The sequence below is a fragment of the Cnephaeus nilssonii genome (genome assembly GCF_951640355.1).
Source record: "Cnephaeus nilssonii genome assembly, chromosome: 18".
Taxonomy (NCBI): Eukaryota; Metazoa; Chordata; class Mammalia; order Chiroptera; family Vespertilionidae; genus Cnephaeus; species Cnephaeus nilssonii.
In genome coordinates this window covers 11,681,619-11,698,244 of record NC_137089.1, presented here as the reverse complement: position 1 = coordinate 11,698,244, position 16,626 = coordinate 11,681,619, and the positions used below count along the sequence as shown (strand labels likewise).

The following is a 16,626-nucleotide window of genomic DNA, read 5'->3' as shown; positions in this document are numbered from 1 at the left end:
TGAGGTGAGCCTTATATGTTAAGATTATCAAGAGATAAGGCTGCAGCTCATTGTCTCAAAGTTCAAAGGAGAGCATTAGCTTCAAGAACATAAATCGCTGAGTTGTTATCCATCAGTTTGTAACAAGTGCAGATGAACAACATTTACCTACACAATCTAGTATCATTTACCTGCAGTTTGAGGTCAGTCTATATAGGGGCTTATGTAGGTGCTTTGAACTGTTTTTGCAGAAATGAGAGTTCAAGTTTATTTTATTCTTTAGTATGGAGTAGCAGGTGGTTTTGTGTGCCTTTTCTAGCAGCCAATATTAACCCCATTTTCCCCATCCTAAAAACCAGATTAGGTTCGGCTTCAACTATGGAGCTGTCTGAGATTAATTAGGTTATTTACCGAAGAGTTTTGTTTTCTAGCACTCCATTGCTTGCTGTTTGTTCCGTATGTGTTAGTTCTTTCTCCCCCTCCCTCCCCCCCCCCCCCCCCCCCCGCTGCCAAATTGACTGTGAGCTCTGTGGGTCTGAAATATGTATCTTATTTTAAAAAATCTGTAATAGCAAGGCTTACATAGATACTTACGGGGTCCGTCAAGTAAAGTAGATAATTGAACCAACCTAGGTGAGGCCCATGTAAAAGAGGGAATGTGCATCCTGGGAAAAATCAGTCTAATTCCAGCATATTCTTACCTTATGGGATTATGAGCTTGATGTTGCCCAAAGTATAGGTCTGTGGTCTATCGCTTTGCTGCTTCTTTATTAGAACATAGTTCTGAACTCACAGAAAGTACTTGATCTATATTTTCATTTGATAGATGCTTATTGTGTCATAAAATTGGCTATCTTAGATGTAATATCAGTTGTAAGGTGTGTGAGAATGTTTTTTCCCATTAAAGTATTTTCCCTTTTTGAAAGAAGATACATACAGTATTACAGAGATTAACTATTACCCTGGAGTCAGTAGACTTGAATATTGAATCTACACTGCTTTGTCCACAGAAAATCCTTTGGGTCAGTTTTCAAGTTGGAAACCAGTAATAGCACATTATAGTAAATTACCGAATATCGAGAGGGCTTTCAAAAGAATGGCTGTGTGTAATAAAAAAGAAAAAAAAAAAGAATGATAGTGTGAATTGTTAGAATACCTGAGTGACTTTTGTAATGAAGGTGTCTGTTTTTTATTTCTTGAGTTCTGGAGTAATCTTTTGTTCTTTTTTTTCCACCCCTCCCAAACAATGTTGTTAGAATGTACTCTTGGTTCTCATACCCAATTTCTTTCATTCCATTCCTATAGATACCATCTTAGTTGAACTCTTTATTATTCATCTTGGGACATCTACACTAGCCCCTAAATACCTTTTTATTCCATATTTAGAGTATCTCTAGGCTTTTGTTCCTTTTAAAAAATATCTACTTCTTGGGTATAAACAAACTGATTAACAGCAAAAACAAATATATATAGATATAGCCTCCTATATCCTATATAATAAAAGGCTAATACGCAAACAGCAGAACCACCGGTTGCTATGATGCGCACTGACCACCAGGGGGCAGATGCTCAATGCAGGAGCTGCCCCCTGGTGGTCAGTGCGCTCCCACAGGGGGAGTGCCGCACAGCCAGAAGCCCTGAGCCTGGCTCATGGCTGGCATGCACAGCGGCAGTGGTGGGAACCTCTCCCACCTCCTCAGCAGCGCTAAGGATGTCTGACTGATGGCTTAGGCCTGTGGTTGGCAAACTGCGGCTAGTGAGCCACATGCGGCTCTTTGGCCCCTTGAGTGTGGCTCTTCCACAAAATACCATGGCCTGGGCGAGTCTATTTTGAAGAAGTGGCATTAGAAGAAGTTTAAGTTTAAAAAATTTGGCTCTCAAAAGAAATTTCAATCATTGTAATGTTGATATTTGGCTCTGTTGACTAATGAGTTTGCCGACGACTGGCTTAAGGCCCACTCCCCTAAGCCATCAGATGGACATCTCCTGAGGGCTCCCAGACTATGAGAGGGTGCAGACCAGGTTGAGGTCTCCCTCCCCCCCGAGTGCATGAATTTTGTGCACCGGGCCTCGGCGGTCGGACACCCCTCTTACAATCTGGGACCGCTGGCTCCTAACCACTCACCTGCCTGCCTGCCTGATTGCCACTAACCCCTCTGCCTGCCTGCCTGGTCACCCCTAACCTCTCTGCCTGCCTGCCTGATTGCCCCAAACTGCCTCTGCCTGCCTGCCTGATAGCCCCTAACTGTCCTCCCCTGCAGGCCCGATTTAGCCCCCAACTGCCCTCCCCTGCCGGCCTGATCTCACCCCCAACTGCCTCTGCTTGCCTGATCACCCCTAACTGCCCTCCCTTGCTGGCCTGATCTCGCCCCCAACTGCCCTCCCCTGCTGTCCTGATTTCGCCCCCAACTGCCCTCCCCTGCCAGCCTGGTTGCCCCTAGCGGCCCTCCCCTGCTGGCCTGATCGCCCCTAACTGCCTCTGCCTGCCTGATCACCCCTAACTGCCCTCCCCTGCTGGTCTGATCTCGCCCCCAACTGCCCTCCTCTGCCAGCCAATTTGGTTCTGATTGGTCAGTTTCTATGCCAGTCAGCATCAAAAGCTCTGCCTCCTAGATAGCCATTGGCTCCTTACATTCACCCAGATTTGGTTCTGATTGGTCAGTTTCTATGCCAGTCAGCGTCTCTGGGCCTATCAACAGGGTCTGATCAGAAAGGCGGGGCTGATCAGCAGCCCTGGTGGAGGCCTGGAGAGAAATGGAGGCGCGGCTGTTGGCCAGGCTGGGAGAGAAAGAAAGGCAAGTTCTGATCAATGGCTGCCACAGAGGCTACGGATCAGACCCTGCCTCTCTCTTTGCAGGCCTCTCTCTGGGCCTGATCTGCAGCCCCCTAGGCAGTCAATGCTGGGTCTGGGCGCTGGCAGCCACTATACTCTCTGTCTCTATGCATTTGACTATTTTAAGAACCTCTTGAGGTACAAGGTTTATCTGTGTTGTTACATGTCAAAATTTTCTTCCTTTCTAAGTTTGAATACTGTTCCATTGTGTGTGTGTGTGTGTGTGTGTGTGTGTGTGTGTGTGTGTGTGTGTATTTTGTTTATCCCTTGATCTGTCAGTGGGTTACTTAGACCTTTTGGCTATGGTGAATAATGCTGCTATAAACATGAGTGTACAAATATGTATTCTAGTTCCTGCTTTCTCTGTAATACTGTATGTATCTTCTTTCAAAAAGGGAAAATACTTCAATGGGAAAAAACATTCTTACACACCTTACAGACTTTTTTTTGGGTATATACCCAGAAGTAGGATTGCTGGATCATATGGTAATTCTGTGTTTAATTTTCTAAGGAATTACCATACTGTTTTTCATAGCAGCTACACCATTTTACAACTTCACCAGCAACGTGTGAGGATTCCAATTGTCCTATATCTTTCCACCACTTGCTTTTTTAAAAAAATTTATTTTTTAACAATAACCATGCTAATGGATGTGAGTGGTATCTCATAGTTTTTGTGTGTGTTTTATTTTATTTATTTATGTTCTTTTTTCTTTTTCTTTATTGATTAAGGTATTGCATATGTGTCCTTATCCTATAAGTTGAAAACAGAATCATCATTTATCATCTCTTTATCCTCTTGGTAGCTGTTTGTTTAGTTTTAGTAACCTGCTTTTGTGCTTTTCGTTCTTGCTTCTTGAAGCATAGTAGATGTGTTAGGATGCTTTGCTAATTTTTTTAATGAAGGCTCTTTTGTAGGTCAAATATCGTTTTTAAGGCGCTTAGTCCCCCTCTGGGCTTTTGGTTTCTTTTCTGTTAAATGACAAAATTGAGCTAAATGATCTGTCATATATCTTTTATTTTTATATATTTTTATTGATTTCAAAGAGGAAGGGAGAGGGAGATAGAGATAGAAACATCAATGATGAGAGAGAATCATTGATTGGCTGGCTGTGTCCTGCAAGCCCCCCACTGGAGATCGAATCCACAACCCCTGGGCTTATGCCTTTGACTGGAATTGAACTTGGGACCCTTCAGTCTGCAGGCCAATGCTCTATCTACTGAGCCAAAACAGCTAGGGCTGTCGTATATCTTTTACTGTGCAAATTCTATGATTCTAAGAACTTATGGTGACTTTTGAACAATTAGTAAAAACCCAATGGAAAGTAGAACAATTTTATTATATCAAAGGAATATATTAAAATTGGTATTTCCCCAAATAGTTTATTTTTGTTGACAGTTTTTATGTTTTCTCCATATATAAACAGAAGTAAACATAGGTATGGTTAGTTTCTTTCAGTGGTAAAAACTTTGTTTCTAAGTATTCCTGTGGTTTGTAGTATTACCATTTTAATTTTCTTTATGCATTGATGAGAAGGGAGATAACTTCATGTACATGAAATTTGTTTGCACATGAAGAGAGAAGACCACTAAAAGCCAGGTGAAAATTTGAGTATAGAACAGAAACATACCTGTCTTCTGCAGAGTTAGAGAATTCTGTAGTCGTAAAGGGAGTTTTTGTATGCTTCACCCGAACACATCTTTGTGAGGCCCATGTTTGGAGGCTGCATGTGCATATATTGATTAAGATTGCCAAAAAGCCATTTTTCCTCATCTCACATGTTTTGATTGTGTAATCATATAAGCTTACCTATTAAATGACAATTAGTTATAATTTGGCTAAATTAATGTTGCTTTGTAAAATGTTTGTCATTGCCATGTTTGCTTCTTGTCTGTTTTGTATAATGTGGAAATGACAATGATGATAGCTAGCACTTATTGAGTGCTTGATACATTTGGTTTAAATTTATTATTGTTTTCATATCTCTAATAACTTCTCAAAGGAAATGATGTTTTAGTAATGGTATTTTATCAAGAACAATTCTAGATGCCCAGGAGAAAAGTTAATTCATTACATACAGTGATTTGCTAAGAACATTAGGGATTAATTCTCTGGGTTGAAAAAGGGTGACTGGATAGCTAAGAGGACAGCGATGACAGGGAGGATTTTTAGAGCTTTTGAACTGTGAACTTTCTGCATGTATTATCATTAGTACTAAGTTACTAATACTAAATTAAATCATTAGTAATAAATCAGAGTGGTATATTAGCTTTAAAACTTTTCATTTGGAATCCTGATATATATTTGGAAAGAGAAAAGTATTGCCTCTATTAAGTATTATTTCAAATAACAGCAATAAATATTCTGGATTGCAGAAGCAAATTGGACTGCAGTGATACTTATATAAAACTGAAATGGGAACTAAATCTGGCATGCAATAGCAAAATTGGGGGATATATCTATTTAACTAGAGAATGTCCTTAGTTTGGTAAAAGGGTTAGAAATGCAATCTTCTTTGGAGACTGATTAAAAATAATAGATAAAATAAAGAATGATGTGCTCAGTGAGCTGCAATTCAAATAGAGGAAATTTAATGGGAAATGATTACATTAGTAGCAGATGGACTTGCTTCCTGAATTGTAATCTTACTGGAAATCCTAGAACCACTTAAATTTGTTTTTCAGATTTAGAGTGTGATAGAAAGATAGATGAAGAGATTTATTTGGTGTGTTATTGTGATTCTTACTGTGTCTTTTGGATATTTCATTTTTTACTAGGCTATTTTTATGATTCCCACAAACCCACCACCAACATTCAGGAAGCCAGAACTCTGGTCTGATGATTTCACCGATTTTGTTAAAAAGTGCCTAGTGAAGAATCCTGAGCAGAGAGCTACTGCAACACAGCTTTTACAGGTCAGTGCTTATGCCACCACGGGAGGAATGTTTTCTTTATATCTTTTAGCTTCTGACATTAAGTAAGATTGCCTTGAGTTTCCTTAACTGATTTCTAAAGACATAAACCTCCCAGGAAATGTGGATTGATACACATCCATCCTCACACCTCCATCCACCGTCTCCATTCTTCTCTGTGTTCTGTGTCTCATTTTCTTCTCTTCTTTTTCAAGTTAGTGCTCTCTTTTCCCTTTTTTTTCTCTTTGTTGTTGTTATTATTTTCAACTATTTCCCCCTAAAGTTGCTTTAAAACAAAACTTCCCCAGGATTCTCCTTTCAGAACCCTATCTCCTCCATCATTAGTTTCTTATATTTTCCCCCTGATGTTTTCTTTGACCCAGCATTTCTTCTTTGACCTGCTCTACTTTAAGATATGTAAATACAAGATCCCTGAACTCTTTGAAAAGATCACTTGTAAATATTGGTTACAAGGTTACCTAAATGAAGAGTTTCATTATCTCTGCTACAAATAGACTGTATTTAGAGTGTCAGGTCGTATTTTTTTTTAATTTGCCTTGAAATTCAGTGCAAATAGAAATAATGTAATACTTTCAATAAATATTTGTGAGTCTTCATTTTCCCCAACAGAATTGGCTCAGACCTCTAAGCTATTAATAAATGTGTCTCACATTAACAAAACTTTATATTTGGAAAATAATTCTTTTTATTAAATCACAAAAGGATTCAAAGCATGATTCTTATAAAAAGCAATTTTTCTAAAGTACTGTTTAAACAAAAGTATTTGTTGAGGGGTATAAGAAATAGACTCTTAAATACAGTATAATGTTTATTGCTATGAAAATTAAACTTAGTACTCATTCTCCATTTAAGGCAATTTAGCATTGTCTACCTAAAGTAAAATATTAAATATTCTTTGATCCAGTAATTACACTTGTAGAAATTTACTTTATAGAAAAATTTAACCATGTGTGAAATAACATGTGTAAAAATATTCATAGAACATTATAATGGCAAAAGATTGGAAACAATATAAAAATACTTTCAACAAATTGGAAACAATTTAAGCTCCATTGAGAGCAAAATACACACAGGCATACATACATGTATGTATATGTGCATATGCCAGTGGTTATGGTGGAGTGGCTCTGAAAAAATAAGCAAGAAACTGGCCTCCAGAGAAGGTAACTGTGACTGAGAAGCAGGAGTGGAATCGAAACTTAACTTTTTTGTTGAGTGCTGTTTTTGAGCCTTTTGAGTTTTTTGTTATGTGCAAATAGTACCTTTCAAAAATTAATTAACTGAAACATTTATTTTGAAATATTGTCATATATCCAAGGAATTTTTGTGCCCATAAATCAAAGACCTATTAGTATTATTATCATGTTGAGTATCTAAATTATTAAACTCAAGGAAAGCTAGAAAGGAGAAAAACACACACAGGAAAGTGAGTCAGATAGCATAAAATATGATGGTGGAGGTAAATTAAAATATATCTGATAGCTGATTTTTGGATAGTTTAACCAGTATTTCTTTCTAGTCTTTCTCCCATAACCTTTTCTAATCTTTCTAAGAAAATATGTTGTTTTTAACTTAGCGTTTTTAGGATTAAAAAGCATTTAAGAAATATTCTAGTATAATTCCCTAATTTTGTGGATGAGGATACTGAAGCACAGAAAGGTTAAATGACACTGAAGATCACTGATTAAATCATTATTCCAGTTTTATTCCATTTGTCCACTAATCCCAATTTTCATCCTTTCTCTACTCTGCTTTCTGCACAACAAACTTCTGACTTAAGTTTTTTTTACATAGGATAATTAGCTTTAGTCTTCTCATTAGAGTCTAATTAGACTCATTACAGTCTTATTTTGCTGGACTCCAGGATACCATTCTGTTTCTTAAAGGAGTTTTGCAGGTCTCATGTTCTATGAGTTAAATTATATTTAACTCTCAGAAGACAATCTTACTATTAAGTTTTATGGACACATGGTTATGATTTACAGGTACAGATTACACCATATTGATTTGTAGACCCTGGTAAATAAACAATTTTTAAAAGAAATTCATGCTAATTTTTTAAAAATATATTTTAATTTATTTCAGAGAGGAAGGGGGAGAAGGGGAGAGAGATAGGAACATCAATGATGAGAGAGAATCATTGATCGGCTGCCTTCTGCATAACCCACACTGGGGATCGAGCCCACAACCTGGGCATATGGCCTGACCAGGAATCGAAACTTTACCTTCTGGTTCATAGGTCAATGCTCTACCACTGAGCCACGGTGGCCGGGCTCATGCTAAATTTTTTATAGTGGTTTATTCTTTTCAAGATCTTTTCATTGTCTTCATTTTCAGAAGTTTAATTATGATGTGCCTTAGTATAGATTTCTTTTGTTTGGGATTTGTTCGGTTTCTTGAATCTATAGGTTTATCCATCTTGCCAATATGGGGAAGTCTTCAGCCATTATTTTTCAAACACTTTTTCAGCCCTACTGTCTTTCTCTTTTCTTTCTATGACTTTATTGATGCTAATGTTAGATCTTTGGTTTTAGTTGTACAGGTCCATGAGCTTCTGTTCATTTTTGTTCCAGTCTGGTTGCTCTCTATTGTTAATATTGTGTATTTTCTACTGGATTCCAGTTCACTGATTCTTTCATCTGTCCTCATTCTGCTATTAAGCCCATCTATCAAATTTTTAATTGTGGTAATTTTGTAGTTCTAAAATTTTCACTTATTTTTTATATTTTCTCTTTCTTTGCTCAGATGTTCTAATTTTTTATTTGCTTGCCTCATTATAGCTGGGTGGTGAAGAAAGGTCTGACTCCACAGGGCCTCCTCTGAGTCCACTCCAGCTGGAGGGTGCCGGGTTTCTTTATCACTCTCTGGTAGGCATGTAAGTCACACATAATCTCAACCGGCATTCCCCACCACTGGAGGGCAGGGCGAGAGGCATGTTTCATCTGACACCATCGGAGTAGGATTGAATACCCTCCAGCGGGTGGAAGTATAGGTTCCCCACTCAGCCTTTGCTGGTGGAGTTGGGGCCAGTGTTTTCTCTGTGATGTTTGGCTGGAGGAGGATGGTTATTGTCCAGAAGTTTTGTCTTGTTAGCTGTCCCTTTCCTGATCTTTTGGCTCAAGAGAGCAGGCCTTTGTAGGAGCTTCTTTAGTTTGTGTCCCTTAGTGGTCTGGGTTGCTGGCTTTTCCAGTACCCAGTCTGGGATAAAAGAGATAAAAAGAAAACCCATGGAACTCACAGCTATGTCTTTCCTCAAGTCCCACAGTCCCTAGCCAGTTTGCTGCCTTCTCCCCATTTTTTCAGAGTCTTCCTATGTTTGTTTTAGATACAGTATCCAGGGTTTTAGCTGCACTTTCATGGAGAGGTATAGGGAATTGCCTTTAATTCTGCCTTTTTTATTATGTTATTCTTGATATCTATTTATGTTTGACTAAAATTTCATTGTCTGTCTTTGACTTTTAACCCAAGTTTTTTTCAGTACGCCTCTTGAGGAAACATGAGTTGGATTTATTTAAGTATATGTCTCATGTAGAAAGCTTGCAGTTGAATTTATTTTATGAACTCAGTGTCTTTTAGAAACTAAAATACTACTTAATAAATAGAAATTCAACCCGTTTATTTACATTAGTATATGCAAATAACATTTTAATCACAATTGGCAAGTTTTATTTTTGCCAAATTGTTTTCTCTGGTGTTTCTTGTTGTCCTTTTTTTATGTTGCCTTGCATTTTTTTATTTCACCACCTGTTATTTTAAAATATTATTTAAGAATCTGCAGTATGTCTGATAAAACTTCTCTTCTGACTATCAAGAATGCTCAATAATATGGCCTTGTTCTTCAACTTTATTAGCCAGTTCCTATTTGTTGGTCAAAACAACATTGGTAGTGGTTATGTAGAAAAAACACAAATGAGTACAAATGAACTCAGACATATCCAGGATTCAAGACTAAGAACGTTAAACACTATAGACGAATGGTAGCAAGCACTGGATAGTCAGTTCACAATTAACTGCACGAAAGTAAAAGTTTGCATAGACTAGATGAACCATGTATGTGCTTTGGCATTTCTTAAAGGTAAAACTGTGGCTTGGAGGTGAAAAGATAAGGTATAATACAATTTGAGGTTTCTGTACTCTTTAAAAGAGATACAATTCTATTGTTTCCCAGTTTTTGCAGTGTTGGTCTTCTTCTACTGTTAATATATGTAGTGACTAAATCCTTCTTAATAGTACTTTCATCAGATTTACTTTTCTCCATTGTGACGTCTATTTTTTTAACCCAGGTTCTTAATAATTCACACCTTTATTATTACAGTTTCTCCTCACTCTATTTTTTTTTTTTAAGCCTCAATGAGGACATGTTTCTATTGATTTTACCGCGTGAGAGAGGGAGGGGGAGGAGGAGGGGGAGGGGGAGGGAGAGGGAAACATGAGTTTGGTTTATTTAAGTAAATAAATCCCTCTCTCCCTCCCCTCCTCCTCCCCCTCCCCCTCTCAACACTACAACCAGCTGAGCCACACCAGCTAGGGCTTTCCTCACTCTATTTTGTTTCTACATTCTACTGCAGGATTATGCTATTAAAGACATTCTTTTCCTTATATTATTCTCTTGTTTATATAATTAAAATGGCTCTCAAACATAATTCAAGCATCTCATCCTAAGCATGTATGCTTCTTGCCCCACTGTTGCTTGTATCTAAATTCACATAACACCATTTCTCTAAATAATGTTTCTGTCTTGACAAGGCAGATCATCCTACTGTGTTCTAACATGCACTCCCTATCTGAGTGTGTTTGTGCATATTGTTCATATTTTCCTCCTCCCTAAAATAATCTGTTTCTTTTGAATGAGGCATCTGAGATTGCCTACCTACTCATCTCTTAATTGTATAGGCTGTGCTAAACCATCATAAATGTAACTTGTATGTCATGTTTTAATTTTTTTGTATGTGTTTGTGTTTTATTCCTTATTCTAGATAAGTTTCTTAAGGGCAAAGAACATATCTTCAGGTGTGTGTGTGTGTGTGTGTGTGTGTGTGTGTGTGTGTGACCTTCCATCAGTGTTTTGCAAAAATTTTCAGTGTAGGGCTGGAGTTCCTTCCTTGTTGTTCCACCATTCTCTAGGGCACTATCTTTGTCTGCTCTCCAGCTTGGCAGAAAGGGAGAAGTCATGGAAGAGTGCACACAGTGTCTTAAGGCCCGGGTCGGGAAGTGGAGCACAACACCAAGGCTTCCATTGCGTTTTGTTCCGTTTGTTCCATTCCATCCCATTCCTTTGACAGAACTCAGTCTCCTAGCCACAGCCAGCTGAGTGGGGGACTAAGAAAGGTAGGATCTAGCTGGGCTACCAGACACAACTCTATTTTGGTGGAACCAGGCGTCTACCACAGCTATGTTAATGGAACTTACGTTATCTGGTGATGAGTCTATAACTATTAATAAAATAATTTATTGGTTCTTTGCTATTGATACTATTATTTCTGTAATCTGGTCAATTCTAACTCATACTTTCCTCAAATGATATATGTTCACCATTTTAAAGCCTCTTCCAAATATCTGTAATTTCTTCTTTAGCACTAAAATTGTTTCATCTTTGAGAATATTTTTGTTTTCTTTATTAAAATAACTCAGCTTTTACCTGGGTCTGTTTACTGACAGAATGAAAATTACGTTTTAAAGCTGTATTGCCTCCAAATAAGGTCATCTTTCCCAATGATACTTTTAATCTTACCCTCTACTTCTCTCACAGTCTTCCCTCTCAATAAAAAATCATCATAAATCCAGGTCTGTTCTGGTGGTTTCTGTTCTGTTTACCAGATTTGTAACAGACACAGATATTTTTGTTAAATTAGGGTAGAATAAAAAAAAAATGAAAAGGTTTTTTCTGAAAAAATTTTATTGCCATTTTTTTTCTCCATTGGAAATGATTACATTTTCAAGACCTAATAAAATAGGAAATATGTAAAAGAAGTAAGAAAATAGTTGTCTTCTTTTGACTACTGAGTCTGGCTGTCAGCTTGTTAAGGTTAATTAAAATCTGTAACTAATACATAATTTTATTTTTATATGTAATGTAATCACCAATCCTTTTTAAAAATTTTATCTTTTTTCCAACTTACTCTAAACTTTTTTTGGATAATTATATCTATAAGGTAGCTTTTATTAATGTAGTTTTATTAACAGGATTGCATTTTTGTGTTTGTGCTTTAATGGTTTTTAAAAACAAATAAACCGAAAAGCAAAATCTTTATTTCTAAAGCAGCTCACATATTATCTATTTTTAAAAATTTTTTGTTAATCCTGACCCAAGCATATTTTTTCCATTCATTTTGAGAGAGAGTGGAAGGGAAGAGGGGGGGGGGGGAGAAAGAGAGAGAGAGAGAGAGAGAGAGAGAGAGAGAGAGACATCGATCAGTTGCCTCCCACATGCACCCCAACCGGGGTGTGGGATCAAACCTGCAACCCAGGAAAAGCCCTTGACTGGAAATCTAAACTGCAACCCTTTGGCATGCAGGCTGGCGCTCTAACCATTGTACTACACCGGTCAGGGCAATATTCTCTATTCTTTTAAAAATATATATATTTTTATTGATTTCAGAGAGGAAGGGAGAGGGAAGAGAGATAGAAACATCAATGATGAGAGAGGATCATTGACTGGCTGCCTCCTGCATGCCCCCCGCCCCTACTGGGGATGGGACCCTTCAGTCCTCAGGCTGATGCTCTATCCACTGAGCCAAACCAGCTAGGGCAATATTCTCTATTCTTAACCTATACATTTAATTCTGTATGAAAGAACAATCATTGAAGATCCTGGTTTGCATTTATTTGCATGTTGTTTTAGCATTTTTTAGATATAATTCAGATAAATCTTTAAAAATTATACCTTTGAATCTTACTTCTCTAGCATCCTTTTATCAAGAATGCAAAGCCTGTATCGATTTTAAGAGACCTGATTGCAGAAGCTATGGAGATCAAAGCTAAAAGACATGAAGAACAGCAGCGAGAATTGGAAGAAGAGGAAGAAAATTCGGTTCGTAATTACCCTCAAAATAATGATTTTTTTTCTTCTGAGTCATTTTTCTATAATTTTTTTCTTTATATCAATAGCAATTACTATTTCATTATACAAATGAGGCACTCTTCATTAAATCTCAAAATATAGTTTGCATTAAATATTTGTTATCTTTTTCTGATATCTTAAGAATTAGTGATTAGTGGCATACAAGGTCTGCACAGTATCTAGGAGTGCCACACTAGAAGATGGGTCACTCGAGAAAGCAGGAGGGACATTTAAGGATCTAGTTTCTTCCATTTACAGTGCATTTTAAAAACAAAACTGGAGAGGAAGCACGATTATAATTAGGATTTTTACTTTTGTTTTCATATTCCTTTATTAATACTTTATGCTCACTTTTCAGTCAAGTATTTATTAGCACTTTTAAAAGTAAACAACGTTGTCTTAGCAGTTATACAATTTCTGATAAGGTTATGTTCTCAGTAAAGTCTAGTCATCGTCCTGCTGTGGTTGTACTCAACTGTCTTTTCTACCTCTGCGAGCTTCTTATGAGTGCCGGGCTGGTGAACAGCCTTTAACTAGCTGTTCACCATGGACAGGTGATTATTTTTTGCTTTGCTCTTATCTTTCAATACTTAATTATAGGTTGGTTTCTATTTTTGATGGATAGGGAATCATTGACTGTGCCAGAATTCATCAGTTTTTACTAGTTTTTAAGACCTTGCTGTAGTCACTTTGTTACTTTCTATACTTTGGTGATATATTTTTTCACTATTTTCCTCTCCTTCACTGAGCTCCAGCTATGTTAATATTATTTCAGATTTCTTTTTAACATGCCAAGGACCTTTCCTTACTTAGGGCCTTTACATGTCCTGTGCTTGAAACACTTCTTCCCAAGAACTCATTGAGTGACTAGGTTCTTCCCATATTTTAGGCCTCAGCTTTAATATCATATATTCCAAACTTAGCAGCTTAATATAACACACATTTATTATTTCATTGTATTTGTGAATTATTATTTCAGGTGTGGCTTGGTTGTATTTTTCTGGCTCGGTGTCTCATGGGATTGTAGTCTAAATGGTGTTGGAGTTGCAGACATCTTAAGGCCTGACAAGGACTGGAGTTCCAAGTTAGCTCAGGCATGTGACTGTTGGCCGGCTGCCTCAGTTCCTTGCCCTGTGGGAATCTCCACAGGCTACTTGAGAGTCTCCAGCGTGGCAACTGGCTTCTCTCAGAGTGAGTGATCAAGAGAGAACAAGGACGAAATCTCAGTGCCTTTTATGACATAGACTCAGGAGTTGCACAGTGACACTTCTACCACATTCTGTTTGTTAAAAGAAATTATTAGTCATGGAAAACAGTGGTGTAGAGAGCACTAAGAATTGGTGCCTTAGTAGAAGGAACCATTAACTTGGCAGAAACTGACAAGTGAATTTTTTTAAAACACTGCACTCTAATAAAAAAAACACACTTACAGTAACTTAATGAAGAAAGAGGCTGCTTAATTTTGGTAAGAAAGTGCTGTAGCATTTTTGCTTATGTGCCTGCCATCCCCTGTTTACTAGCTCAGCAGCAGCGATGGTAACAGTAGTGGAGGTTAGTGGCAGGGAGAAGAGTAAGAACTTTGTTCTAAAAATAAAATAATACTTTGTGCACTTGGGATGATCTAGAAGCTCCCTCAGACCTACAGAGGCTTGCCCTTGTTATTGTCCCTTTTAGTTGGAGCAGCTTCCTGGAAAGAGTCTGTCAAAACATCTAAATCTTCTAGCATTGATAAACAGGTTTGACAGAGTTGCAGGGTACAAGCTCAACACACACACTTATGTTTTTATATACCAGTAGTGAACAATGCATAAAGGAAATTAAGAAAACAATTTTATTTACAATAGCATCCAAAAGAATGAAATACCTAAGAGTAAATTTAGCTAAGGAGATGAAAGACTTGTACAATGAAAAGTACAAAACATTGCTGAAAGAAATTAAAGAATACCTAAACCAGTGAAGGATATCCCATGTTCATGGATTGGAAGACTTAATATTGTTAAGATGGCAGTATTCCCAGAGCAACTCACAGAATCATCCAATCCCTATAAAATCCAGTGGTCTTTTTTTCAAAATGGAAAGTCAATCTTCTAATTCATATAAAACAAGTGGCCCCAAATAGCTAAAACAAAAACAAATATGCAGGACTCTCAGATTTCCAAAATCAGCAAGTCCTGGTTCATTTTTTGTTGCATTTTCCTTTCTTAAGCTTTTCCCTCTCTCTTCTGCATTTTATTATAAGCAGCAAGAAGAAAATAGACACCACCTGAAACACTCTGCCTCTAAATCTACTTAGTTAGAGGAATCAGTTTATTAGATACATTTTTTTGTTGTTGTTTTGTTTTTTACTTTCCCTATCATCTTCCTGGTTAATACAACAGTGTTCTCAATTTTCTGCTTCCACATAACAAAAATATCTTTTCTTTCAGCTTCCCAACACCTTAAAAGCCATCAGGTATCTAACAGTTTTTTCTTAGCTCTTCAGGCTGTTTTCTAACATTCTTTTTTTTCTTTCTTTTTTAATCTTTATAGTTTAGAAGTATTACATATGCCCCCTTGATTCCCCCATTGACCCCTCTAGCCCACCCCTGCCCCCAGCCCTAGGCTTTCACCACACTATTGTTTGTGTCCATGGGTTATGCATATATGCATACAAGCTTGTTGGTTGATACCCACCCACCCATTCCCTACTTTCCCTCTGACATTCAGCCGTCTATTCCATGCTTCTGTGTCTCTGGATCTATTTTGTTTATCAGTTTATTTTGTTCATTAAATTCTACATGAGTGAGATCATATGATACTTGTATTTCTCTGACTGCTTATTTCGCTTAGCATAATACTCTCCAGGTCCCTCCATGCTGTAAAAGATCCTTCTTTTTTTATAGATGCATAGTATTCCATGGTGTAAGTGTATCACAGCTTTTTTAGCCACTCATCTACTGATGGGCACTTGGGCTGTTTCAAAGTGCTTCCAGCTTCTGCCAGCTGCCATGTTCCAAAGTCATCCCAGTGTTTTAGGTCTGTGTTACTTGAACCTGTGCATATTTAAGGTGAGGGGAATTAGGTTTCTTCTTTTGAGGGGAGGACTTCAAAATACTGTGGGCAAATTTAAAAGTCACATCAGGTTTTTATAATTTTTTTCTTTTAAATAAGCATTTATTCTCAGAAACCAAGCTAGTGTTTCTTGGTAAAACTGTTATGTTCTTATTGTTGTTTTCAATTGAAATAGTAAGAAGAAAAAAATAAAAGTCTTGGTAGAGTCACTCCTTAGCAATATTTACATGCTTTACTTTAGATTATGTTCTCAGGCAATAGCTTCCATCTTGAGATCATTTTGTCAGTTGTTGCCCTGAATATGAAATAAACACATACACACAACACACAACACACAATGGTGATCAGACTTGAACTAATTTATATTCAAAATTTCTTTTTAAGTTTTTAAAACAAATTTTAAATGGCCAAATGTGTTTGGAAGAATAGCTGGAGATTTTTATAAAACTATTTTAAGCCTACTAAAAGTGTATTTGAAGAAATAAAATTTATTTTATTCTCATTCCTTTACTTCTTGAAATTAGATTAGTAAGGAATATTTATATTTGAGATAGAAGTATTGATTGCAAATTGAAATTCTTTAAAAAGGAATTGATTACTTGTTTTCTCTAATTTCCCCCTTATTAAATCATAATTCTAAAAAAAAAAAAATCCCTACTCAGTATTTACGTAGTCACAGCCATGTAAACACACAATATATTGTGATTGTATATTCTTTTTGTGATTTCTAGAGCTACTAATTTTCCCAGCTTTTTTATTGTTATTTGTA

The 16,626-nt window shown here is 37.0% G+C and overlaps 1 protein-coding gene across 3 annotated transcripts in view; it reads left to right on the top strand.

The window, feature by feature from the left end:
- Nucleotides 1-16,626, top strand: part of STK3 (serine/threonine kinase 3) — a 225,472-nt gene that overhangs the window by 115,357 nt on the left and 93,489 nt on the right. For all 3 annotated transcript variants that reach the window (XR_013815003.1, XM_079796718.1, XM_079796717.1), the window contains exons 7-8: nucleotides 5,591-5,728; nucleotides 12,651-12,776. Coding sequence is in view for 2 of the 3 variants with exons in the window: in XM_079796718.1 (XP_079652844.1) it covers nucleotides 5,591-5,728; nucleotides 12,651-12,776 (264 nt within the window). In the remaining variant the exon portion in view is untranslated. The remainder of the gene's footprint in view (nucleotides 1-5,590; nucleotides 5,729-12,650; nucleotides 12,777-16,626) is intronic.